The sequence below is a fragment of the Lasioglossum baleicum genome, chromosome 8 (genome assembly GCF_051020765.1).
Source record: "Lasioglossum baleicum chromosome 8, iyLasBale1, whole genome shotgun sequence".
NCBI lineage: Eukaryota > Metazoa > Arthropoda > Insecta > Hymenoptera > Halictidae > Lasioglossum > Lasioglossum baleicum.
The window spans coordinates 11,906,583-11,931,865 of record NC_134936.1 but is presented as its reverse complement, the minus strand read 5'-3'; the positions used below and the strand labels follow the sequence as shown (position 1 = coordinate 11,931,865).

The 25,283-nt window shown below is 39.0% G+C and overlaps 3 protein-coding genes across 6 annotated transcripts; 1 reads left to right on the top strand and 2 right to left on the bottom strand.

Annotated features, from left to right (window-relative positions):
- Nucleotides 1-1,391: 1,391 nt before the first annotated feature.
- Nucleotides 1,392-5,991, bottom strand: LOC143211464 (adenosine deaminase). 3 transcript variants are annotated; one of them, XM_076429188.1, is made up of 5 exons: nucleotides 5,032-5,747; nucleotides 3,789-4,087; nucleotides 3,496-3,656; nucleotides 2,828-3,148; nucleotides 1,392-2,218 (listed from the first exon to the last, which is right to left on the bottom strand). In XM_076429188.1, exons 1-5 carry the CDS (start codon nucleotides 5,243-5,245, stop codon nucleotides 1,831-1,833), a joined length of 1,383 nt encoding a protein of 460 aa, XP_076285303.1. In that variant the 5' UTR covers nucleotides 5,246-5,747; the 3' UTR covers nucleotides 1,392-1,830. The 3 variants fall into 3 exon arrangements, with proteins under 3 accessions (XP_076285303.1, XP_076285304.1, XP_076285302.1); XM_076429187.1 differs by adding an exon at nucleotides 5,864-5,991 and having other exon boundaries at nucleotides 1,394-2,218; nucleotides 3,496-4,087; nucleotides 5,032-5,792; XM_076429189.1 differs by lacking the exon at nucleotides 5,032-5,747 and adding an exon at nucleotides 4,702-4,954 and having other exon boundaries at nucleotides 3,496-4,087.
- Nucleotides 5,992-6,018: 27 nt separating this feature from the next.
- Hydr2 (abhydrolase domain-containing protein 2) lies at nucleotides 6,019-22,238 on the bottom strand. Of its 2 annotated transcripts, XM_076429196.1 has the most exons (8): nucleotides 21,596-22,238; nucleotides 13,927-14,099; nucleotides 12,871-13,038; nucleotides 11,822-12,008; nucleotides 10,878-11,076; nucleotides 10,579-10,729; nucleotides 9,914-10,114; nucleotides 6,019-9,821 (listed from the first exon to the last, which is right to left on the bottom strand). In XM_076429196.1, the coding sequence occupies exons 1-7, from the start codon at nucleotides 21,748-21,750 to the stop codon at nucleotides 9,945-9,947; spliced, it is 1,203 nt and encodes a 400-aa protein (XP_076285311.1). In that variant the 5' UTR covers nucleotides 21,751-22,238; the 3' UTR covers nucleotides 6,019-9,821; nucleotides 9,914-9,944. The 2 variants fall into 2 exon arrangements, with proteins under 2 accessions (XP_076285311.1, XP_076285310.1); XM_076429195.1 differs by lacking the exon at nucleotides 6,019-9,821 and having other exon boundaries at nucleotides 9,905-10,114.
- LOC143211478 (small lysine-rich protein 1) lies at nucleotides 21,780-25,175 on the top strand. Its single transcript, XM_076429206.1, has one exon. The coding sequence runs from the start codon at nucleotides 24,852-24,854 to the stop codon at nucleotides 25,122-25,124; it is 273 nt and encodes a 90-aa protein (XP_076285321.1). The 5' UTR covers nucleotides 21,780-24,851; the 3' UTR covers nucleotides 25,125-25,175.
- The last annotated feature ends 108 nt before the right edge of the window (nucleotides 25,176-25,283 follow it).

Genomic DNA, 25,283 nt, shown 5'->3' with positions numbered 1-25,283 from the left:
CAAGATAACGGAATATCTAGAGCCCGTCATTGACGTCACAAGATAATTCAAAATGATGAATAGCAATATAAAAGCGAGGTATACAAGTATATTTGTGCTTTATTTCGTGAACATTTGGAAAAATGGTGTAAACTTGTTGCATAAAGAATTGTAAGGAACGGCAAAACCGTAATACAAATATATCTGTGGGCGCAAGGAAAAACGCCGCATGTCACAATTTCAAAAAATTTGAGTTCATAGTATAGGATTGACGTAATTATTTACCAGAGAAAGTCATAAAAACAAATTGAAATTATAAGTACATTGGTCTAAGGTCATCTAAGGTTCGGAAACCTACTGCCACGAACTAGGAAACTAGGTGGTCTCTCTTGCGCCCTCTACAGGAACAGGGCAGACAACCAATGGACCAATTGAAATTGGACACCTTCCAGCGATTTCTTTCCTCATGCTATATATCTGCTTTTCGAAGATTCAATTTTGAATTACTCGGTGAACCTGAATCTACGTTGGGTCCTATCGAGCTGTCCTAGAAATGCTAGCATGTATTGACTTGTACGTAGTAAATGTTTTCCTAATTTCTTTTTATGTACAGTTTATTTTATGGTACTCGCATAACTGCGCAGTCATTAACTAATCACGTATTTTCGTCAACAAATAGAGTATCTGCAGAGAAAATATTTATGTTCCCACTAAATCGTCATAGAAAACAATTAATATTAATTTTCATGGTTTGTTATGTGGGAGAAGTATTCGACTGCGGATCTTTATGCAAAATAAAACTTGTCTGCATCGATTGTAAGAAATAGAAACTAAATTGAATCTTAATATTGACATCTTCAATTTTTAAAATTTTTCAACAATTTTGAATTTCATCTTCTCAATTTTACTATAAATGCATAAAGATTCGCAGTCTAATCATGATTTTAAAATTTTTTGCCAATTTCTAACGTTTTCTATAATCGATAATCGAATCGTGAGACAAGCGCGCGCAGGTTCCGTGCGCGGCCATATTTCTTCCTCGGCGCTTGACAGAGATTAGACGTACAATTCAAGAGTACACATTACTTAGTTTGTTTAAATAAATGTATCAAGTGTCGTAATCAGGCAGTGGCAGAGAACGAAATACGAGCTCATTACACATCGAGAAATGAAGTTCCAGGTCCGATGAGATCTTATAAACTAATTATTTTAATAAATAGTATAATAGTTCCGTTTCGTGACAGCCAATCTCCACGTGGTTAGACTTGCACAATCGATGTTATCTACGATGTTGAAAAACATTTTAATCGTGGATCACATTAATCACGAATCAAAAGATTAAAAATGCAATTCAGAATTTTGCCTAAAATTTCAGGAAAGTGAATAATGATCCGCGTTTTTTCGTAGTTTGCTAACTCTAAGTAGATCAGGTCAAACCTAGTCGAGGGATAGTGAAGATGAATCTGTTAGTAAAATAAATAAATAAAAATTTATTTTCTTGAATGCGATATTAATACATGTTTTTGTAATGTCGTCTTTGTTGCGACGAATCCATTCAACGTTGAAACGTAATAGTTCTTCAAAGGAATATCGTCACGCGTGGTTAACTGCAGGAAGACAGTATAAGTGCATTTGAATTACAAATTGTTATCACACGTATTATCCCTGTGGATATGTTCGTGTGGATGGCGCACGCCTAAGGTAGGCTGTGTATCTATCGGTGATCATCTTTTGTTTTGCAGTAATTAAATGGATAGTCGGCTGAATGGCGTATGTATATGTAGAAATTTCGTGATTTCGCGTGAACAGAAACAGAAATAGATGCACAAGTGTGGACGATGTTTAGTGATTTTATTGCGTTATATTACTTATATTGTTCATGTAATTATGCCATTTGTGCTCCCAAAGAGACAGTGCAGCTTGTTTTTCTTCGTCATCCAAGCTGCTGTAGACGAGAGAATTGATTGCGAGTTGTTTCAGCGATTTTAAATCCGCGTGCTCGGACATGATCGCCAAAAAAGCTACGTAGAAGTCGTAGGTCAAACCTCTGGCTCCCCAAAATCCTGGATCGTCATTAGAGATCACCACTGGGTATCCTTCGGCGAATAACCGCCTGGCTGCGTGGTTCCTGAAGTCGTCGACTAGTTTTAAAACTTGATTCGAAATGGGGTTCACTTCTATGGCGATGTCCATTTGCTTCGTCATTTCGAGGAGGAAGGGATGATTAGTTAGTGCGTACCTGTTAAAATATTTTTTAGAAATTTTCAATGCGGAAAATGTCTTTTTCTATGCAACTATCGAATTAGTTGATTTTTCCCGTTTTTTAAAAATTATAATATATCGGTCATTGTTCCGGAATTCATTTAATTAGAATTAATAGAGTGCTTATAACACGTACAAGATATTTTATTTCAACATCCAGAGTTCGAGAGTAAACTCTGATCGTAACTCTTAAGAGAACTGTAACAATTCTCTGTATGATGAATCAGTTTATCATTAACTATTCACTGAACTTATGAATTCTCGTTAACGAAGTACTAATAGAATCAATCATCATCGACCACGCGGTCGCTGTACATTCGCTCCTTTTTAGTAAGCGACAGAGCTGTTCGATTCATAAAATGAAGTGCTTGGCAAATTCCCGGAGATAAAATCAATCGAATACTAAAATACAAATTAAATTAGACTTTTTGATTCAGTTTCTATTTTATTAAGGTGGTCCCGTACATTTTTCGGCCGACTAAAAATTAATTACGAGTCCGATTGTTGCAGGACATCGCGTTCTAATATCATTCAAAGGTATATAATCTACAGATTGATCAATCATAATTATTATTATGCTACTCACCCATGGCCAATGCGTTTCGTGTTCAACAAAATGGCATCAACAAGATTCTCATCCGTGGATGAACCAAACCAATTAGTTTCACCCGCATGGAAGAAGAATTTCGTATCATGCGCAACTTTCTCTAGAATGTTTGAGAAATACTCTAGCGTTTTGCCTTTGTCCTCTTGTCCAACTAAATCGAAACCTGCTACAAAGTTCGGATACTGATCCTGCAACTCTTTCAGTGTCTTGATATATTCTTCTGCCTGTTCGAGATTGACGAATCTTTGAGGCGCGTAGATCAGTTTCACTCCGACAAAGTCTGGATGATCCTTTTTAAATCTGTGTGAACGAAAGATTGAATATTTGTCCGTGATTCAGAAAGTATGCTCAAGGTTTCGAAGCATTCGGTGAATAATTCTTTTTTGATTTAGAGCAGCGATATCTCTTCAAACCTATACCCAAAGTGATAAGGAAACGTTCGATGGGTCCCTTATCTAACACAAATCTTAAGAGTAGAAAGTCTTGTGTTTATTCTTATCGTTTCATCATCTATTTATTCTCTTTCCTTTAGTCACTGCACTTTCGAAATATGACTTGTTATATCATACTATCACGAAATTTGTTACAACTATTAACAACGATATCACTATTACAATTTATTATATAAAGAAGTAACGAATACTAGCCTTTCAGAAACATTCTTGAAGATTCCAACTGTATCCTTCGGTGTGTACTCAGTCCCATCAAAATCGTACAAAGTAGGCAAAGTAGATCGCATCTCCAAGTACATCACATTGTCCTCATAAAGTTGTTGTAGAACCATCATAAAATGCTCTTCGCGAACAGGCTTGAAAGTGACCAACGGGTAAACGAAGTTAAAAATGTCAGAGAACTTCGTCCAGGCCTTATCAAGGTCCGAATAAGTCTCCTCCGGGTTTTCGCATTGCATGGACAAGTTCTCTCTAATCTTCTTATTCACCTCTAAAGCGCGTAACGGATGCTGACGCACCTTCTTCAGCAACTGCCATTCGCACTCTTCGTCTGGTTTCTTGAAGAATTTTAATTTGAAGCTGTCGTTCGTTTCGCAGAGGTATAAATCATCGCGAAAACTGACGTTGTGGTACATGTAATCGATTGTGGCCATGGCTGAGTCGTGAGCATGCAAAACTGCGCCTTTCGGCATTTTACGGATAAATTTGAACACTTTAGACTCCTCGATGTCCTTCTTCGCCGCTATAAAGTTTCGGCTTGGAGCAAACTTCTTCGGGTTCTTGAAGCCTAAGATTAGCAAAAATGTAGACTCGCAGGATATACGAACAATTAAAGTAAAGTGAACCTAACAGCTCAGCTACTGGAAGCTTATGAATAAGCTTGTTTAATTACTGCGCTATAGCTGTGACAGAAGTTCAATAATTTCTTTACTGAGTACACTGTCCAACAAATATGAACTTCATCTTGTGTTGGACAGTTTACTAAACAAATTACTAGATCACACCATTCGAAGTAATTTGAATTTATATCGCCTTTGGAAAAAGTTAATTATAAAGTATTATTAGACTGTTCTATTCAAAGTCAATTTTATAGTCGTTTTGTGCTAATTTTTGCAATAATTTTACACCGTCTACAGGTACAAATGTACCTTTGAATCGAAAATCAATATTCGTCCACGCAGAAAGTTGAATATATTTTAAACATTCAAAAATTAATTTTTCTGGAAAGCTCAAAACTACTGCACGCACAGTAAATCGTACTCTCTACTTTAATGCATGTTCCATCAATCTCATTGATACTTTTCATTCATAAAACTACGATCATACAGATCGACTCCGTCGAAGCTACTCGCTACACAAGTTAAACGCCAAATCTTTCCGAAGCCTAAAAAATGAACTTACAACAAACAAAAGCCACAAGTACGTTCCCAAGCATTTAACAAACAAGACGGTACTTTCTTCAGGGTGCTCAACTCGTCCTCAACGAGTTTGAGTGAAAAACGCTTTCAAAATAGACTCGAACGTCGTCAATGAATCACGCCCTAAAAATTCCTCTCGCAGCTGTAGCGACTCGCCGCGAAAATTAAAATTTGCCCCGATAAGAGAGCTCTTTGTTCGCTGTTAATCATGCTGACAATGGCTCGATTCAAGTAGATCACGTGGATCAAAACAGGTTTTCGCACGAGCGCAATTTCCTTCGGCATCGCTTAGAGATTTTACAAAAAAACGCACCGGCCTCCAGTTCATTCCGCTTCTCCTTCATTAGGATCTCGTTGGCGGCTCGCTCGAGGTCATTCAAGGTCAGTTTGCCGCCTAACATGAATCGCTGCTCGTACTCCAGTATCTGTTTGCGGAGCGTTTTGTAATTGATCAGCGGCATCGCGAGATTCATGTCGGCCAGACAGCAGATCGCCAGCGAAAAAGTCACCAGTTTCATGATCGTCATTCCTCGATCTTCGAGACTCACTGGCTGGTCACGATCGCGATCCGATCGTCGCGACAGTTCGCGTCAGACTGACTGATCGCTTCCATCGAGAGCTGTGCACTTTCTCACAGACGTTGGACAGACGCGTTCGCTCACTATCAGCGCGTTTAACGGTGATCCTCGACAGCGATTGGACTCTCTACGTGTCCAATTTCAAGCCAGGAAAGCTGATTACGTTGTTCCTTGTATTCCGATGTCCGGAAAGTAGATAACAAAGGATATCGAAGAATAGAGGCTCTCTCAGAATCCTCTGGCGTTCCCGCGGTGTTTCGTTTCCTCTGTCAAAGATAAGGTGATAACCGCCTGTTCATGCGACCAGATAGTTATATTTTTAAACAGTTGATCAGTTGCGACACTCGTCGATGTTTATGCAATGGAGCAAGTCTGATGAAGTTTTTCCAGCTAGCTTCATTGACAGCGTCGTTCAGGAAGTCTGTTTTTAATTGATAGCGTCCCGTTAACGTCGCCGATCGAATGATAAGCCGGTCTTGTTCCATATATCGTTGACCTGGGGAAATAACATTGTCAGTTGCATGATTAGATATGGATCTTAAAAGGGAATTGTGATTTTGCAATTACCGAAGAGACTTGGTCTGTCGTGTCATCCTTCTACAATGGACATTTTGCGTAACAGTAATCTAGACTTATTCTTCATTGTCTTAAAATTGTGGTCGAATTTGCGCTTCGTAATTGCAGGATGTGAATCCTGAAATTGCAGGAACACGACGGATTACGTATATCGTTGAAAATGTCGCGGAAGGTGTCGCGTGTTTGCGATGGTTAAATTTTTAGCTACGAATAATCGGGAGATAATAATTCCGCGTTACGTGTGATGTGGTTAATAAAGAATGTACATAAAATGAATCACTACGCGGACAGGTCTAATGATATGTTTGCACCTGTGTACAGAAATCGTGGTTGTTAATCCATGTAATTGGAAGACACGATAACATCGTACCTGTTGTTTTTTTAATTATCACTCTCTGTTCGAACCGTTTTTCTGCACGTGAGGGTGCGACGTACTTGCGCGAGTACTCTGACAATTTAGAATATGTAAAATAAGATCGTCATTTTAAATAAATTTATTGTTCGAAATAAATTACATAAAACAGAACAACTTGGTTTTTGTACGATCATGAAGAGATGTAGAACTCTGCGAAAAAAATTGTTTATTTTCCAGTGCTGACAAATTATTTGTTACAGAAACGCAACTGCTCGAACGTAACAAATAGTAATTCGTCGGACAGAATATCAAAACGCTCGTAACAACGGTAATAAATAATTGTAATCGAGTCTCACTTTAGCTACACGGGTGACACATCAACAATTATATTCGCGATCGACTCATTAGAAAACACCTACCGATCGAAATCTTCTAAACTCGGTTTGCCGAAGAGGAAACTGTTGCGCACAGCAAGTTCTTGATTTCCGTATGAAACGGTCTATAGAGATCGTTTCCGGAAATCTTGATCCCTGTGCTGGCAGTACTTAATCTAAGGCACTTTCTGCTACAAGCACCTTCTGTTTACATAACCGCACAGCTGTTCGCCGTTTCAAGTACATGTAAACGCGGCCTCTCGATCTCGCTCGATCATTCGATCAACCTACACAGTACCAAATCATTCCATAAATTTTCGCGTGCGCCCCAGTGGAAACATTTGAAGTACTAATCTATTAATTAACGCTCGAGACCTTCGCGGATACGAAACGTTAACGCTTCATCTATTGGCAGTCGTTATTCTTGAATGTCAGAAGTAAATAATAATTATTCGTATATTTGAAAATTTGTATGCCAACGATAATGGCAACTTATTGAATTCATTATACAGGTATACAATGAATGTTGAAATACAAGTGAACACATTTCTCTCTTCGTAAGAGAATAATAAAATTTGAGTACAGAATAACTAAAGAAAGTACAATTTTCACATAACAATTCGGGAACAAAATAAAGGTACTTTTTTAAAAATATCGCTGACACTTATATTATATTTGTGTAATAAAAAAATTAACAATGTTTACCAACATTTTGAGCAATTAATTAGTGGCAAGTAACAGTCGTGTTAAGTTTGTACAATGTGTAGAATAGAAAACAATCAAAGAATGTGATCACAGTATATATTTTCTGTGCGCAGTCTCTAAATAATAAATGCTTTAAATTGCACATGACTCGTGACTTTCGCACGCGATTGTGTTTAAGCAGTTATCAAAAATTTATGGAATGTTCCGATAAAACCTAGATTGTTGAGCAGATATTTTCTTCGAAACGCCGATGACGTGGCAAGTGAATTATAAAAAAGGTTCCTAAATTCAACAAACATGTGCAAACCATGCACCGATGATTCCCGACAATCTAATTGTTTATTCCACTTATCGGTTAAGTATACGTCGAATACTTGCTTCATACCACGCATACAAAATTCTTTTCGATTTTATTGGTACGAATATACACTGACAGCTTGAAAAAATATTCATATTTATAATAAAAGTACCACTATTACACACTTAACGATTTAATAGCTGCACCCATCGAAGTAATACTAAGAATAAATAATTATTAATTTAGAAATGATCCTTAAAGTTACTTAAGTAATCAAATATGCTTCGGTAGTGGATCTCGCGTTCGTGTATGTGTGTGTAATGATATTTATTGTCTTACGTTGTTTTATGGAGATGAACGATCGCATGATAAACGATTATAGACAGAGCTAAAGCTACGATGAATCACGTTTTTTTTTCCAATCGAATTGTCTGTTGCGTCTGGTGATCCAGCCACGGTTTAACTTGAATCAGTGAAACTAATAGAAGCTTCCCAATGTTCTTCTCTGAAGAAATAGTTGCACTGGAACAAGCCAGGATCAACGAGGCTCGTATCAATGCTTTAATTCAGGATAACACTACTGGAGTAAACTACTTCAATAAATTTCACCAGGAGAAAGGAGACTAATAAATATAAAGGAAAAAAAAGAAATCTTCGATTTTGTTAATTACTATCAGTGGCTGGACCACCGGACGCGACAGTCAATATTACAACAATATTCCTTATCAAGTCTATATTAATGAAAATTCATCCTTTCGATATTACACAATTGGACCATACTTTTCCGTATGAAATGAATCATTCCCGTCAAAATATCGCTCTTCAAGGTCGCATAAATTATTGAATCGGAAAGTCTTACCCGTCACACGACACGATAATACCTTATCGTCTCGATTCCGGAAATGAAACGTCGATGTTTGATAAAAGAATAGTTTCTTTTTTATTGCGCCCGACCAGTATGAACCTCGTCAACGGGGAAATGAGGAGAATGCGAGAGACCAGCGTCCCAGAGTCTAATCGAGTTGGACTACCCGCTACTTTTCGTCCATAGAAAAAATATACTCTTCATGTTAATTCCCGTGTGAAGGAGGTTCGTATCGCGTCGCCGCGCAACAATGCTAAGTACTACTATTAGCCCCGTATCGTCGAACACAGGATATGTAAACACAAGTTTTCTTCTCGATCGAATGGACTTCGACGTCGATTCGTCGCGATTCGCGACAAGCTTTTACGCTTGTCCAACGGTTTCGCTTTATCCGTTCGCGCGGAACAGTGCCGCGGTTAAAAAATATAATATATATCCGACTAACGTATGAAATTGCGTTAAGTAAGGTCCTAGTGGTCCTTTATCAAAAATTTGTCCGAGAACCAATCGCTCGCGAGCTATACCAAAAATCTACGGGGGTGTTCCTTTGTCTGCTACGGATAAACTACGAGGTGTGATCGAAAAGAAACCGGGATTCTTTCCTTGCGAAAGTGTAAGATAAAGTTTGATGACTTTGCTGATCGCTTCTCTGTGCCCTTGTGCATCAGTTTGTCAAATTTCAAAGGGCTGTGCCATCTGGTTGAGGTATTGCAAAACTGATCGAATCGTTGCATTAACGCAAAAGAGACCTATAAGGGAATGCAACTTAAATTTAGTTCGGCTGATTGATAGAAACTTTTCGGATTTAGTCTCTCGTTTCGTCCTTCTACTAAATTGCACCTAGCTCGAGTTAGATAACCTGCTGATGAAAATTGGCAGACTGGTACGCAAGGGCAAGTGACCAGCAATGCCATCAAATTTTCTCTGATACGGTCGCAAGGAAACTAACAGAGTCCTTATTCTTTTTGATATTGCACCTCTTCGGTTCCCTGTTTCGTTTTTTGTCAAACGTTTTCTTATCAAATCGTCCTATCGATGATCCCTGAGTAAAAAAGCGTCAATGCGTAGAACATTGAGAAGAAAGAAATTCCTATCTAAATCGTTGTGCCACTGTTCTGCTGTTCCAGTGTGTCCGCGGCGTTCACTTCCGGTCGAAGCCCGGCGACGACTGTGTTGAAAAATTCGGTGTACGCCTTCTCCTCTCTTGAAACTGAACTTCTGTTGTCGCGTCGCGACGCTAAATCTCGCGATTACAAAAAATAACTCCTCGGTAGATCCCGAGCCAGTGGTTTTTGGCGATCTCGTTCGATCGTTTCGCGCTCGTCGCGTACACAGGACCGGCATTTCGGGGGCTTGAAGCGGAATCGAACGCGAGTTATGGTCACGTTTAGGTCGACGAACATGAGCGGCACCGGTCGCCGCTCGCCGAGAATGATTTACTTACAAGGTGAGCGTGACAATGACTGTGAATACGGTTAAGAGGCTTTCAGAGACTTGTCTGCGTGGGCTAGTGTCAGGGAGCCCACGAGAGACACCAGAGTACGGTCCAGCCAGGTTATGGGGTTTGGGTAGAGCAGTCCACCTTCGTAGAACCCTAGATGGCCCCCATGAGCCAGTTCTATGTATATTGTGTTCGGGTGTTTTTCTGTAACAAAAGGAATCGTCGTTAATCTCTATATCGTATCAATTTCATACAATTTTTACTAATTCTGAGTAAAGATATATGCACGCTATTTGCACAAACTTTATTGTAGCTGCAAGTAAAAGAACAATAATGCAAATGAAGAGCGCTTGGCTTAAGAAGTAAATCGAGAATAAAGAAACTACTGTCACATATCTTATCATTATCGTAATAATGGGCTACAGTCGTGAAACATGGATATAAATAGACTATTTTCTGAAGGTCTAGAACGAATGCTATTTGTGATGCAAATATTACAGAAAAAGTAAAGTACTCTAAGGTGGATAGCATGATCCACGTGACCGGTGTGTAAAGTTTCTCTGGTAACGGAACCACGACAATGACCTACATCCGGCAAGGTCCATCAAGGTCAGTTCCTCGGACACAACCATAATGATCTCTGGCGGTGAATTTGAATGATCACTTACTGGCATGCTCCTTCATAGGCTCCAGCAATTTTTCAGGTACAATGGGGTCGTCCAACGCGTTGATGAACACCATAGGTGTCGTAATGTTGTCGAGGTAAAAAATAGAGCTACTCCATTTGTACATTTCCGACACGGATCTGAAGTTGTGCACCTGTTTCATAAACAATAAGAGTTAATCTACGTGCATGCTTTACGGACGGGTTGTATAAAAGAAAATAGTCTCACAGAGAAAAATAGTGAATTATCATTTCTCAATGGAAGTATGTTCTTTTCCTGTGCCATTTTGAGGTGAACTTTACCTTTCTCGTGTACGCTTCGTCAAGTTCCGGCAGCGTCGCCGCGGAAACGATGTCACGTTCGTTCAAGTTATACTTCTGCTTAACTTCCTCGGATAGTAACACGTGCTTATGCTTAAGGATAATACTTTTCACCGACTCCGACATTATGTAGAGGTAAAAGCGCCGGAAGTTTTGCCAGTTGAGTAGGAACTTCGTACCTCTGCACAAAAACCAAACATACATTTCTATCTGATTTTCAATGGGTGATTCGGTTACAGAAAACATTCAGTCTTTTCTAATTGCTTTAACATGTTCACTGTTCAGACTCGAAAGAAAACAGTCCTCAAAGAACTGCACACTTATATTCTATGCAACGTCATCATGACTGCAGATTACTATGCGAATCCCCGTTTTCACAGTTCAGTTCATAGAAATTAGGATAAACGAGGTCTCGATCCGTCAATTCGAAATTCTCTTTTCACAAAAATCGGGTACATGAATTATTAACTTGAATAAACGCATTCCTTCGGATTTCATCAATCTGCACGCGACAAATGCACACAGATCAGCAGTCTAATGACCCACATACGTGTCAGTGAACTGTGAACGTGTTGATAACCCAACAGTCACAAAAATGATGACATTAACATCCCGAGCGTAACACGTTCACAAATTTCACATAGAACAATCGAACGATTTTACAATCTAGAGTACAACAAAAAATCTGTGTGCTTGATGGGTTAAAAGTGAAACAGACATCACAATATTCACTGATTCTTCATATGTTAGCACTGTTCTACTATAGTCAGTGCTAAATCAAGAATGCTGGGAGTCCAGCAGCAGTTCCCAAACAAAATGTCGATCGCGAACGTATTAATCTTGCTCTGAGCTTCATCTTTGCCCTCAAACAGAGTGATCGGGATTATTTAGGGGAATATTTTTGGCTGCAAGAATATTGTACTTACTCGAGGGCGTTGTATCCCTGACAAATAGATATACCACCGATTATGTTCGACAACTTATTCAAGCTCCGTTCGCCTAAATACTTGGTCACCAGGTTGCCACCCAAGCTGAACCCGATGCACACGATCTTCGTGCTCGGATGTTTCTCAACCAGGCTCTGCAGCATTACGTGATAGTCCTCGGTGTGTCCTACAGAAAGTTCATTACAGATTCAATTAACGCACCCCCGCTATCGGCGGGCGACGAGGCCCTTGAATATTTAACCCTCGCCCGACCCTCATTATCCAAACTTAATTTGGTCCTCACTGTCGAGTTGACGCACTGGTGTGAAATTAATCTAATGAGAACGCGGACAGCGAAATTTGCAACTTCCACTGAAAACACGAGAACCTCTTAAGCCAGGAAAATTGTTTAGGCAGACGCTTCTCAGCTGTTGCTGGCTGGGTGAATATTCATTTTGTTAACCCGTGCGAGATTTCTTAACATTATTTTCCATTAAAATCGTTGCTATAAAGCGACATAAATCAGTTATATTTCAAGCGGATAAATTTTGATAATATCGCTGGTCGTCTCACGTTGACCAATACAAAATTTCTTGATGTTAAAAGTAATTTGTACAATTATTATTTTGCATTAAAATACTAGCCGTTACTATAAAGCGATATAAATCAGTTATATTTCAAGCGGATAAATTTTGATAAAATCGCTGGTCGTCTCACGTTGAGCAATACAAAATTTCTTGACGTTAAAAGTAATTTGTACAATTATTTTGCATTAAAATACTAGTCATTGCTAGAAAGCAATATATTTGAAGCGGATAAATAAAATCGCTGGTCAGCTCACGAGCATAATAAAATCGTTAGAGAACACCGTCCAGCCAGAACGAACCGTGACACCATACAAGAAAATGTGTCAAATCGACAAGAGGAACGGATGAGAGTTAATGTAGCTCGAGGGGTCCGCGACGGCAAATTGAACTAGAAAGTAGCTAGTGACATCAGCGAAGGTTAAAGAATCGAAATGATTATCCGTAGACAGGACGTTCACCTACCGTACGTAAAAATTCGTGGTGCCGTGACCTTCACGCTGGGAAGGGCCCCAACGTGATTTAGTACAGCGCATCGATATCCATGGCACTGGACAAAGTGCACAAACGTTCTGATGTAAACGCTCTCGGAGCTGTTGCAGATACCGGGGCAAATGGCGATGGTAACATCGTCTGCGATAACAGAAAACTATGTTGCAGAGCATTCAATACCGCGGTTGCATAAGGAAAACATCATTCACTCTATTCACCAAAGAACGGACGCAATGATCGTGAAATATGTATGAACATATTTCACGCAAATGAACGCCAGGTTACTGCGTTAGTAGTACACGAATAATCTTCAATTTGCTGTTTGGAGAGTGCGAACGTTTTAACGAAATACTTTTCAATCACTGCTAACACTTTCGCTACTAGAAAACTGCTAATAGGCTTTTTAATAGCGGTGCTATGACTACGAAGAGGTCTATAACTTTCTCTGAAGTAATAATCTCAAATGAAATTACCAGATTTCTATAATTCTACTAGAATCAGAGCCCGCTCTAGGGGCAGGCAACCCGGACATTTGTCCGGGGCGCCATTTTGGCTGTAAGTGTGAGAAAAATATTGATTGTTAAATACCCAATTAACAGAAAATTTTCTTTTATTAAAATAAATGCTCTTTTATTAAAATTTAAATAAAATGATCTGATTTTGATTGAAAATAAAAAATATGTACCTTTATTTTAAAAAAATATATATATATTCTTAAGGGGCGGCAATTTGTCTTTTTGTCCGGGGCGACGTAACCGCTAGAGCGGGCGCTGCTAGAATATAACCATTGTAGAAAATGTAAATATTGTTAATTTTTTCACAATAATATTTCGAAATAATTCTCTCATTGGTAACATATACATATTTTACGTGTTACTGCTAAGTAAGACTTTCTGACCAATCGAATGCAATCTATTTGTTCGAGAAAGCTGAATAAAACTTTTGCACTCGTCCAATGCAATAAGTGGCACATCAACTGTACAAGCTGCAATATGCGCGTTCAATCATTCTTTCGGCAAGAGAACTGACCTTCATAGTCATTGGTCAGCGGCTGATATAGATCATAGGTAAGAGTAGTATCATCCGGAAGTCCAATGTAGACCCGTTCACCAATCGGCCAAGGGCAACGAACGCGACCGATAATACTGTGGATTATGGTCTGCACGTGACCACTAAAACCCCATAATCTCGTAGGTTTGTATCTGAAACATGGAAATTAGGATGCACGTAAGTAGAAATTCCTTCAACACCGCATCACGAGACCAGTAATCACTATTAATGTTTCGGATTGTTTAAAACAATTCGTTCTTGTATTGTTACTATTTGCTGCGGTACAGTGTCAGCTTATAATGTGTAAGATAAACATTATGCCATCATCGTATTCCTGACGTGTGAGTCATGTGCTACGCGTTGTGTATGTTCGTATCTATTATGGACGGGGTGTCTTTAATGTCTGACCTTGTGTGACCCTGACAATCATAACGCCAAGCACTACGCCATTTTCGAAGTTGCATTCATTAAGCTGGGAGGGTAGTCACGTGACAAAACTAGGAAAGAACTAGAATATAACTAGATTTTACTAGATTTTGGGTCGAAACATGGGTTTGCGAGTCTCGTTTTTTGTCCTTATTTGAGCAAATTTTGGGCTGGGTGAGAGCTCATTCTAAAGAGGAAGGTCAAATGCAGAGATCTAATAATATGAGTGTCCAAAGTAGGGAAAAAAATCGAGAAAAATAAAAGACTAAAAGACTTTTTTGACTGATATGATGACCAGAGCGCTCCACGATGAACCTTCTTCTATCGAATGAACCTTTGTTCAGCTCAAAATACGCTCGTATCTAGTAAGATTCTAGTTCCTTGCTAGTTCCCTGCAGTCGGAGTCTTCCCCCTTAACCACAATTACTGTATCGCTGAAAATTCAATGTCGACTGGCTTATTTCAATGGATTATGCAAACAATCTACGCGCGGATCTTCATACATTTATGGTTTATAAAAATTTTCGACAGGATTCAGTACGATTTTTATTTATTTTGGATTGCACTTTTCACAGTCATGAAGTGATGGTATAATCTTTCCACGGTTCTCCGAATTGTTGTTATTCTTCGTCGACGATAATGGTTCACACGAAGTTCATCATTCACAATTTTTGCCATTCCTCATTGCTATTCTCGCCTATCTTTGAATCACAAGTCAACACAATTAAAGATGAGACCTAATACACGACCTAGAGCAAACCACTATAAAAATATTTGCGCGAGATTCAAATTGAATTGGTTACGCCAGTTAATCGTCCAACTCATCTTTCTAAAAATAGTGCTCCAATAAAAACAGTTGAAATTGAAGTTCATTACAGGCATTATGCAATAATTTAACAAGGTGCACTCACGCTATCGCTTACAGGTACTTGACCATTCCCGTTTGATTCACTTTATTAATAGAGGTAAACCATTTCTGAGAGTAGTGTCTATAATAAAATGAATGAAAATTTGCAATGTTCAATGAATCGATAATATGCAAACGGTAATATAGGACAGGTTTGCTAAATTTGGAGCAGTTTGTAGGTTGCATGACCGTCATCTTTGGAAAGTGAAATATTTGCGTTGCAGTTGGTATTGATTGACTATGAATTATTAAGATACGGAGTTTTGCTACGTGCACGCTATGTGCCTAGCCTATCCGCAACGAATTATCATTTTTAAACGCTTAGAATTATTTTCGCGATATAGACGCCTCTGAAACGAAAACAGCCTTCGAATCTGCATTAACAATTTTTTAAAAAATAGCATTTATGCTTTGCAAATTCGTTGGCAGAAGAGCATTGACGCAAATGGATATTAGTGAATTTGTGAAAGAGGTCAATACGATTTTCGTATAAAATGTTTAATTACGCCGCTATTAGAAAATTTATTAGACAACCTCCCCCCAGCTATGAATTACAGTTTCTATAAACCACGAAATGATCACCGTACAGAATTAACCGACCATAAGTTGCAAACCAAACCCAATCTATTACCCAGTCAAAAGATATTTATTAAGTCCTGCGGTCTCGTAGGAACAAAGTCAATCAACCTCGACATCACTTCAACTGTAGAAAACAGCGGAGTTGCATGCAAATGACCCGACACACTTCCTAGTCTAGCAATTAGCTTTTTAGTGGTCTGGTCTGGTTCCAGAAGTACAGTGGCATCCATTGTACCTCGAAACGTGGATTCGCCGCGCGAAAGTGTGTCTCTTCTTTCGCAGAAGTTCTATAATTTTTGCGTCGTTAACCGTGGCCGTTCCGTCGCGGAATAGCAACACCGTCGGCAACGGATTATTAAACGACATTATTGCAGACCCGCAAACGGTCGCCAGTGGATCAGTGGAGCATAGGACTCCGAATCACCGGGCATTACCCGGTGAGACACGCATGAAACGCACTTTTGCGACGTCGCACAAAAGGAGAAATCGGCCGTTTCCACTTTTTCCATGGGCAATGTTTCTTCGGGGCGTGGACCGTCTAAAAACTTTTCCATTTTTCCAACCATCGAACAGTAGAACACCTGTACATCATGTACATCACTTTACAACTTATGGAGAAAAAGCCTGAGTCCATAAAATAATTTTGCGAAACACAAAGTGGAAGAATTCGGTCACAATTTTTGCGCCCCGGTGATAGTTTCTCGACTCCTCTGTTTTCCAGCTGGTTTAATTCATATTTGAACAGAGGCCGCTTGATTTATGAGTTTTCTCTGCAAATATGCCACTGTTCTGCTTATTTTATGCGTCCTAATCACGGGTTCTCGAGTTCCACAAGTAAAACGTGTATAAAATGTAAAGAATGGCTTACTGGCTAAAGAAACGCGTTCGGAACAAGTTGTGCCGCCAATTTCTCCTATCAGAATATGTTAAAACCGAGACATAGTTCGTCGAGAGCAAACGAAGGTCGCATTTGGACTCATAGTCTTGCGATGTCGAGGACTTCCGGTCTTCCAACTCATGGCGACGAATCGCATTGCGAAATATTCTATTACAGAATCGGAATTGAGCTGAGTCTCGCATAATTTTTATGCAGATCTTACACTGTAACTTCGAGCAGTTGGAATGGAAGTATGCCGCAGGAAATTTTCATAGTATGTAGATAGTTAATTCTTTTTATAGAAACCAATTCTTGACAGAATGTTCCTAAATAACACAATCCAACAATTTCATTAAAAATGCAATCTAACCCAAAAGAATTTCGAGGCTTCTTCAGCACAGTGATTCGGACAGTTATCATCACGTTTCCGGTAGATAAAGGTGCCAATATCTTCGCCAAACTTTGCAACAGGTTGGATAAGTTATCCTGTTAGAAAGCTGTTATTTCACGAAAGCAGGATGCACCGAAGACTGCATCGTTAATCGCTATTGCACACAATCGGTTTATCAGTCGGAAAATTGTGCAACATCGTCAGAAAATTTGCCACGTGCTCCGCGAATGCTTGCTCTTTGCAAATAGTAACAAATTCCACGTGTATCCTAATCGATCTCGGTTCACAGTTAGCGGAAATAATTACAGCCCGCTGCATGTTCGGGAATTTTGTAACGTTCTCGTGCTCCGGTTACCGTGCTGGAACTTTGTCCCCTCGAGTTCGCTGCTATCCCCTTTGATCGAAAGCCCGGGAAAGTTTGCGACATTCGAATTTTATATTACGACTAGCTTAGCTCGCGCATCGATACGCGGTCGATATTCGGCCTGAATGTTTCACAAAACTCGTTTCTCCACCGCCACCGCGGAATTACTCCGTATGTGCGCATCTAATTTTCCCGTTACATCCCCGCAATTAATTAAGATGCTCGTGCATCGTTATCACGAAGTCGCAACTTCATTAAGCAGCAGAAACGTATACTAATTGGCCGTGTAAGCGTATTCGATCCGGGAAAGCGCGAAACATGCGATTGAAATGGTTCGAAACACAGAAAATAAATACATAGTTATATAAAACGAGGTTTCGCAAGATTTTGTTGCAGAAGCAATCAAAGATAGGAGTTCATCATGTGAACGTTAAAATTGCTGATTTTATGCATTTGAAAAAGTAAAATGATGATAGTCACACTATTTCCAGCTAGTTAGAATTATTGGGAATGTCTGGCTCCTGTGTCGTGCAATTCGTGCAGATAATTTTTATTTCACATGAAGATTCCCACTACAGGAAATAATTTCTATTAGTTGAATGGAAAATTTATTTTCGCGGAGGTAGCTGCTGTTTTTCACTCACACTATTTTTCATTTGCACAAGGCAACGAAGTAGAGTTGGTCGCTCATCGGAAAAGCCCGGTGGAAAAGTCGGGTTAGCACCATGAATAATATATTTTACAATGTTATGAATCGAGTGAAATTCGCGCTGGCGTGCACGGCTCGTTGCTCGAAGAAGGTGAAACTTGTCGGTGTTCGCGAGTTGTCAATCCATTTATTTAAGATTTGAAATTTGTTATAGAAAAGAAAAACATCGCGGAAAGCGAGCTTAGCAAAATCACCCCGCTCAGTCTGAAATTAGCATCGGCTAGTATTACGTGCGATGCAAAAATCTCGTCTACGTTTAATAACGCTATAGCGGGCAACAGTCATGGCCAGGCCGTAATCGATCACAAGTGGACATTCAGCTTGTTTTCCTTTTTCTACTGCGTTCTGATAATGGCTCGCGTGCCGCTCGTTGTTGGCACAGCGCAGTACTTTTTTCCACGGAGAGGAAACGAACTGTCGAAGACTAAATAAAATCACTCTTCTCGCGAAGAGTGCTTCAGTTTTGCGAACGGAAATAGAACGTCGCGGGGGAAAGGGAAACGTTAAAAAACGCAATTAAAATACGAGCGTCATTTTTCGCGGAACAATTAGGCGACACTAGTGGCTTGCCAACTAACAAACTCATTTTTACATTCTTACATTCATTAGAAAAGCAAATTTTTCGCGTTTGCAAATGAAATTTCATTAAATCAAAGGAACTTTTACAAATGAATTTACACTATTTATTACTCGTGTCTTGGCTCGAGGAGGAAACGGATTTCAGTTTAAGAACGATCGGGCAACGATAAAAGGAAATCCTGACGATAAAGCTTGATTCAACATTGTATAATTGCTGGGAGGAACAATGCGTGCCGGTAGTGATTGATTTTCGCTCTGCTTGGCAGACATTTTGTGCAGAACGATCGAAGACCGTGATACGCAATCGTTCCCGAAATGATAAGGTTAGCGAGGAAGAACTGTGCCGAACGATTTTGTTGTAACACGGATAATTACGAGGGGGAATTTCATTCTTCGGGCGGAAGTAAAAGCGAAAGCAACGAGATTGCTAGGAAACACGTTCGCTCGGTAGACTGCAGGAAGTCTTTCTATGGACATGCACCAGCTGAATGATCGTCAGTTATTATTCAATAGCGATTCGCGTGGCATTAAAACGGGCCCAGCCCGAAACGAGTCATTGCATCCCGGACAGATTCCCGCGGAATTATTGTAGCAGCTAACTCTCCAATTGTTATCGTTTCATTAGCCATTTATCGGTCTCAAGTGTCGTTATCATTAGACATCTCGGTATTGCAGCTCAAATGGTGCCTTTGGAATCGATTGAATTCCTAACACAAGTGCGTTACATTTCAAATGACGAGAAATTTCATAATTTAATATCGCGTGTTTCCTTTTCGTAAGTGAAATGATATTCTTAGTTCCTAATTTATATTCTAGTTGACTCCAATAATAATTTGATGAAGATTCTGATGGAGACACGTGGAAGTATCTTCTTTCCAAAGTTTTGTTTGATTTGGGAAGATGCACACTGCAATTGGCAGCTTCATTTTATTTTTACAATACTCCGCAAGCAACTCGTTCTCACACGTCTCTTGTGTACCTCTCTGTGAAAAAACGTGTTTGTATGGTCGTCTGGGACACGACGTTTCAAACATATCAATGCATTAATTTTCTTTTTATTTCTTCTTTTTTCATTTACACATCTCGAGCCAAGGTTACGTTTCGTAAACCAAAAGTAGAAAAAAAAGTACAGAAAATAAAAGAATAAAGCCTCTTGTCGTTTTACTACGAAATGATTCAGTGAAGTTCCGTGAATTAAACATGAAAAAACAACAAAATATAATGATTATCATTTTACCGAAAGTTATAAAAAAAGATTCAGTAATATAATAAAGTAATGGAACAATTTTTATTAATGCTTTGAACGAACGCGACGATATAAGTTATCAGAAAATTACCTCAATGTCAGGAGATAGTTGAACAATTTCGTGAGCATCCAATTTTCATATTTTCAAGCTCCATCGCTTTACAAAGAAATTTACATATGTTTTACATAAAAAATAGATTTGTAACTTCTGCTAACGTCTTTTGCGCGATGTCAGGTTCAATTTCACCAAGTAAATTAAGAAGCATCAATGAAAGATAGCATATCTTCGGATTAATAATTATTTAAACATATTTACGTACTCGTTACATATTATTACACGATATCATACGGTTTGGAAGAGTCTATAGAACACTTGCGCAACTATTGTCATTAAATTACAAAACGTTTACACACGAATTTATAAAAGACTCGTTGTCTTGTTATGTAGTATACACTTATTGTGCTGAACGCTCGGTTTTTCCATCTAACACTTTTTACGAAGGTCAGTAAAAAGAGTTTATTTAACAACACATAACTTCCTAAGCCCCCTCGATAATTCAAGGATAATTGCACTGGTCATTGTTCGAATTCCAATTAAGTACCATTCAAAAAGACGCGTATCGGTAAATGGTTCGTTGCATTAGAAGATAACGTATTAGTCATCCTTCGATAACCATGTTGCAGCCAGACCAAAGCGGCTGTCTGGTGAGGTCACAGCTAATCGGAGAAAATTATTATGCTGTCCCCGAAATGACAGAACATCGATGACTATATTAGCTGGCAATCGCGATCATTTCCTTGAATCGGTAATTGTATCATAATTCGCCGTTTTGCATCTTTGATATTACAAATTGCATACGCATGATAGCTTTTAAAATTCACTGGATAAACGTACGAGGAAATTTGTGGCGGTCACGTGATCGCCCGTCGAGGATCACCGATTAGTATGACTAATTAAGTTCCACCATAGACTGATCGAGAAAACCTATTTTCGCACGGCAGATGTCTGCCTGAACTATTTATAACATGAATTAGAACTGAGTTTTGTAAAAAAAAGTCAACATGGATTATATTTCTCTATAAATTACAGCTAAAAATTGATTTTAAATATACGATTATCGCGAATTTCGAGGATTGGAATGTTACTGAAAAGTCGACGCGTTCGAGGGCTTTCTAATGACATCATTCGAAAGACTGACACGGGGGTCATCGCCTATTAATGAAAACTAGATCACACCGGTGCCGGACCATCCTCGGAGATACGCCTTTTACCTGGCGAAAGGTTTCAGCACGTTCCGCGAATTCTCTATGTTATTGATCGGCGAAACAAAGCCAGAGACCCTTTCCCTAAACACAGCTACATAGCACTATGATAAATCAGAATCCCCAGGCGGTGATGCAGTGTGAAGCATGGTTGCATCTACATGAGTAATCTCTGGCGTCCCAGGTGTGGACCTAACCTCACTTTTCATGGTTTTCGATGCGATCTTGAAGAGTCGGAATTCGCGAGGATTCACCAGGATTCACCCCGGTTTTGACGACGGGATAGAATGATGTTTGTCGAACTTACGGCTCGGCGATGACCGGTGCGATTTTGAGGATGGTCGTGAGGAAGGTTTGGTCCTTGCAAAGGATGAGTGGCCGTTGCGGTGAACTGTTTACGTTCAGTATTCTGAACAGGATGCACAGGATCACTGCGAATACGGCGAGCAGTGCCGTAGACATATTTCCCAGTTGTCGATGGACAAGTCCGTAATAAAATGACGTTGTCTTCCGGTTGTCACGGGTCTACGATGGTAGACGTTCGAAAACCGATGAACAATGCCGAAGAACTGGTCCAATGTGTACCCGAAGATCGCGAAAGAGGTCCGGTTTACTTGTCGCCGTGGCTTGCCGACGATCCACTCGTGACAAAGACTGTGCGCGACTGTTTCGCGTGTGTTTTACCGGCACTTCTTGACGGTCGATTTGCGCGTGCCTATCAATAGTTACGTTCGCGGAACCTCCATCTGTCCGCACCGCTCGAAATTTCAATACCAACAGCCAGAAAGAGAGAGCCACGGGGCGACAGAGATGGAAAGACAGAGCCTTATGGGGAAAAGACGCACACGATCAGTGGTGAGACTTTTAGACGATCTTATTCTTATTCGGCTTCTTCCTCGTTTAGGATGCAGGTGACTCGATGACAGCCGAGACTCGAATACGGGACACAAACACGCGGCACTCGCACTTACCAGTTTTCTGAATATACCGCCTTTCGTTACCCTCTCCTTCGACACTGCCAATTCTAATCGGCTCAAGACAACCGGGAGCTGACATGTAGGCATCTTGCTGGCAATGCGAACGGTCAAAGTCACGGGTTTACTGGGAGAAATAAAAATTGCTTACGGAAACTTCAGGTGGCCGGAACGAAAAAATTGCCTGCTTGCAAAGGGCAGGGACATAATAAATATTGTAGACCTAAATTGCAAAGACCAGGATCACAATAAACATTGTCAGATTGCAGGATTGAAATAAAAATTGTTTAGTTAAATTACAAGGAGAGTCGCGGTAAAATAAAAATGGTCTGCTTACATTGCAAGGAGAGGAGCAAAATAAACATTTCTTTAACTCGTCTTACTTTTTATATTCCTATAAATACAGTTTTTGATACTTCAAGGACACGCGGTTTTTCTGTTATATTATTTTTTGTTCTTGTGGCAGATACAGTGTTAAAAAATATTATATCGGAATTTTTAATCCTTTATACTCCTATATGAATATTGGCATTTTTAAATTGCCAGTTTATAAGTATGCACTATATTTATGATAGTTATCTCTTTGACTTATTGTTAGATAAGTAATATATGTATATATAATGTATTCAGCTATTTGAAATGACATTTTAAATGAAACATTCAAAATGAAACATTCAAAATGATTTGTTGAGGACAAAATTGATAAAAACTTGCCTATTAGTTTTGTCAGAAATTCATAATATTCGCAGCATAATTGTAATTATTCGTATATTCGACGTAAGAAACTGTTCGTCGTTAATGGTAATAGTCAAATGAGACAATAAAACGCATAGACAGATAAAATTCAAATTGGAAGTAGGTATTGACATAATGATATATAGGGGTTAAAGAAGGGTTTCGATCGTCCTCAATTATTGTAGAAATCTTTGTCAACTTACCTAAATTATTTTATAATTTTCGATGCATTTCTGCTGTTGTTTAGAAATGTTGGAATCGCTGATCGTATTTACGTTTGTCAACGAATATTTACTGCCAAGGACGGTATATGAATTACAAACACGGCGTAAATTCGTAGTCTTCAATAATTGTATAACGAACATTGGAAGTGGCACATTGCTGCCCTTCCGATAGTTCGAGTACTAAATCACTCGAGATATTGTCATTTTTCAAGTGTATCAGTCTTTATCATTTTACTGTCGTCGTGCAGCGGATAATTCTCGCACGAATTTCAAATAGAAACTTCAAAACATCAAAACTTTTTAAAAATGTAATTTTATTTAATTCTTTGGATTTTATTTTTTTTGCAACGGTCTGCAACCTTATCTAAGTCTTATCTTTAAGATAAATAAGGTAACTGGCCTGGCGAATTTTTGGAGAATAATGTCATGGTCGGGTGAACTAAGGTCAAGGTTGAAACTCTCAAGAAAAATAAAAAAGCAATCTTTTGAATCTAATAGTACTTTTTCCTTGCTTATATTACTATTTACTACATCGAATTTGGTGGAAGTATTAAATTGACGCAGTACACGCGGAATATTTCGAAATTTGGCACGGATGAGTGTTTTTAAAGCTGCGCGGATACTACAAGAAAAGAAACATGCATATGTAGGTATATATATAGTATCATCGTGTCGATGACCTACAATTTCAAGCCAAACATTTTGAAGAATGTCCGAGGGCGTTGTTCGACTCTGGATCGTTCTCTCGCAATCGATAACTCGTCGGCAAAACGCAGTTTCTTCATCGGATCGATACGGAACGTTTCGATTGTTAATTTTATGGAGCAACATCCAAGAGGTCATCGCTCGTGCGTATCGCTATCAATGTTTCTTCTACATGTTACGTTATTTCACGTTGCTCAAAATGTTTTCATTCGTCGCAAAAATATTACGGACTCGCGTTTCCGTTTCTAACACGGCACTTCCGGTGAAATCGGTAAAGGTTGATCATCACGATCGACAACGACAGTTTCCTGGTTTATCGTAATTGTATTACGCCCTAATAATGCAAGGGTTTGCAGTGAAACCGGGACTTCGAACTTTAATTCAATTTCGACGTAAGTATACCGTGTTACACATCTACTCTCGTGTACACGGTTGCTCACAAGTATGTCGACCGTTGCAATTTTGAATAACGCTGTGATACACAAAATATAAATTAATATATCATCTTAAAATATATATTTATCGCTTTAAAGCTATTAATAGCTTAGTAACATCTAAACTATTAATATCTTAGTAACATCTAAACTATTAATAGCTTAGTAATATCACATTTAATAATTGTATAGTATAATAGTTCTTATTAAGTACGGTGGAAATAGAGTGCATAAAATTTAACGCGCGTTTAAATTCCCGCCTTGTCGTGAGAAAGAAATTGAAATTATTGATGTAACTTACAATTGTGGCAACCATTATCGATTTCACCGTCAGTGGTAGCAACCATTTGTATACAAGTGCATTGGCACGAGACCATTTAATTTTTCTCGTCCTGTAGAAGTCAGTCGTAAATAAGCTAAACGTATAAAACGACTAATCTTCTTTCACAAATCAAGTTGGAATAAGGTTTCCGACATTTAAGTAAAGCGGTATGCGAGGAAAGAATAAAAAGAAAGGTTCCAAAGCCAACGGTAAAAATGGGAAAAATGGTAAAAACGGTAAAAACAATGACGGTAGTAAGAGCAAGGGGGCGAAAAAGTCAAGAAAAAGTGGAGGAAGAGCAAAATTCAGTATGGACATTTTTAACGAAGAGGCTATGGAAAATGCGTATTACACTTGCCATAATATAATGGACGTGCTGAAGTGTAGAGGATTTCCTTGGCCAGAGGCCCAGAAGAAGAAGAAAAAGAAAGGAAGGAAGTAAATGCAATTGCTAATATAACTGACATGCTGATAGAAGAAGGTACTGCAAAATATGTATATTTTAATAGACTTAGTGAAATTTTAAACAGTATGCAAAAATATATAAACTATGTCTTACAAAACTGTATAACTTTATCTTACATACACTGGGCTGTGTAAT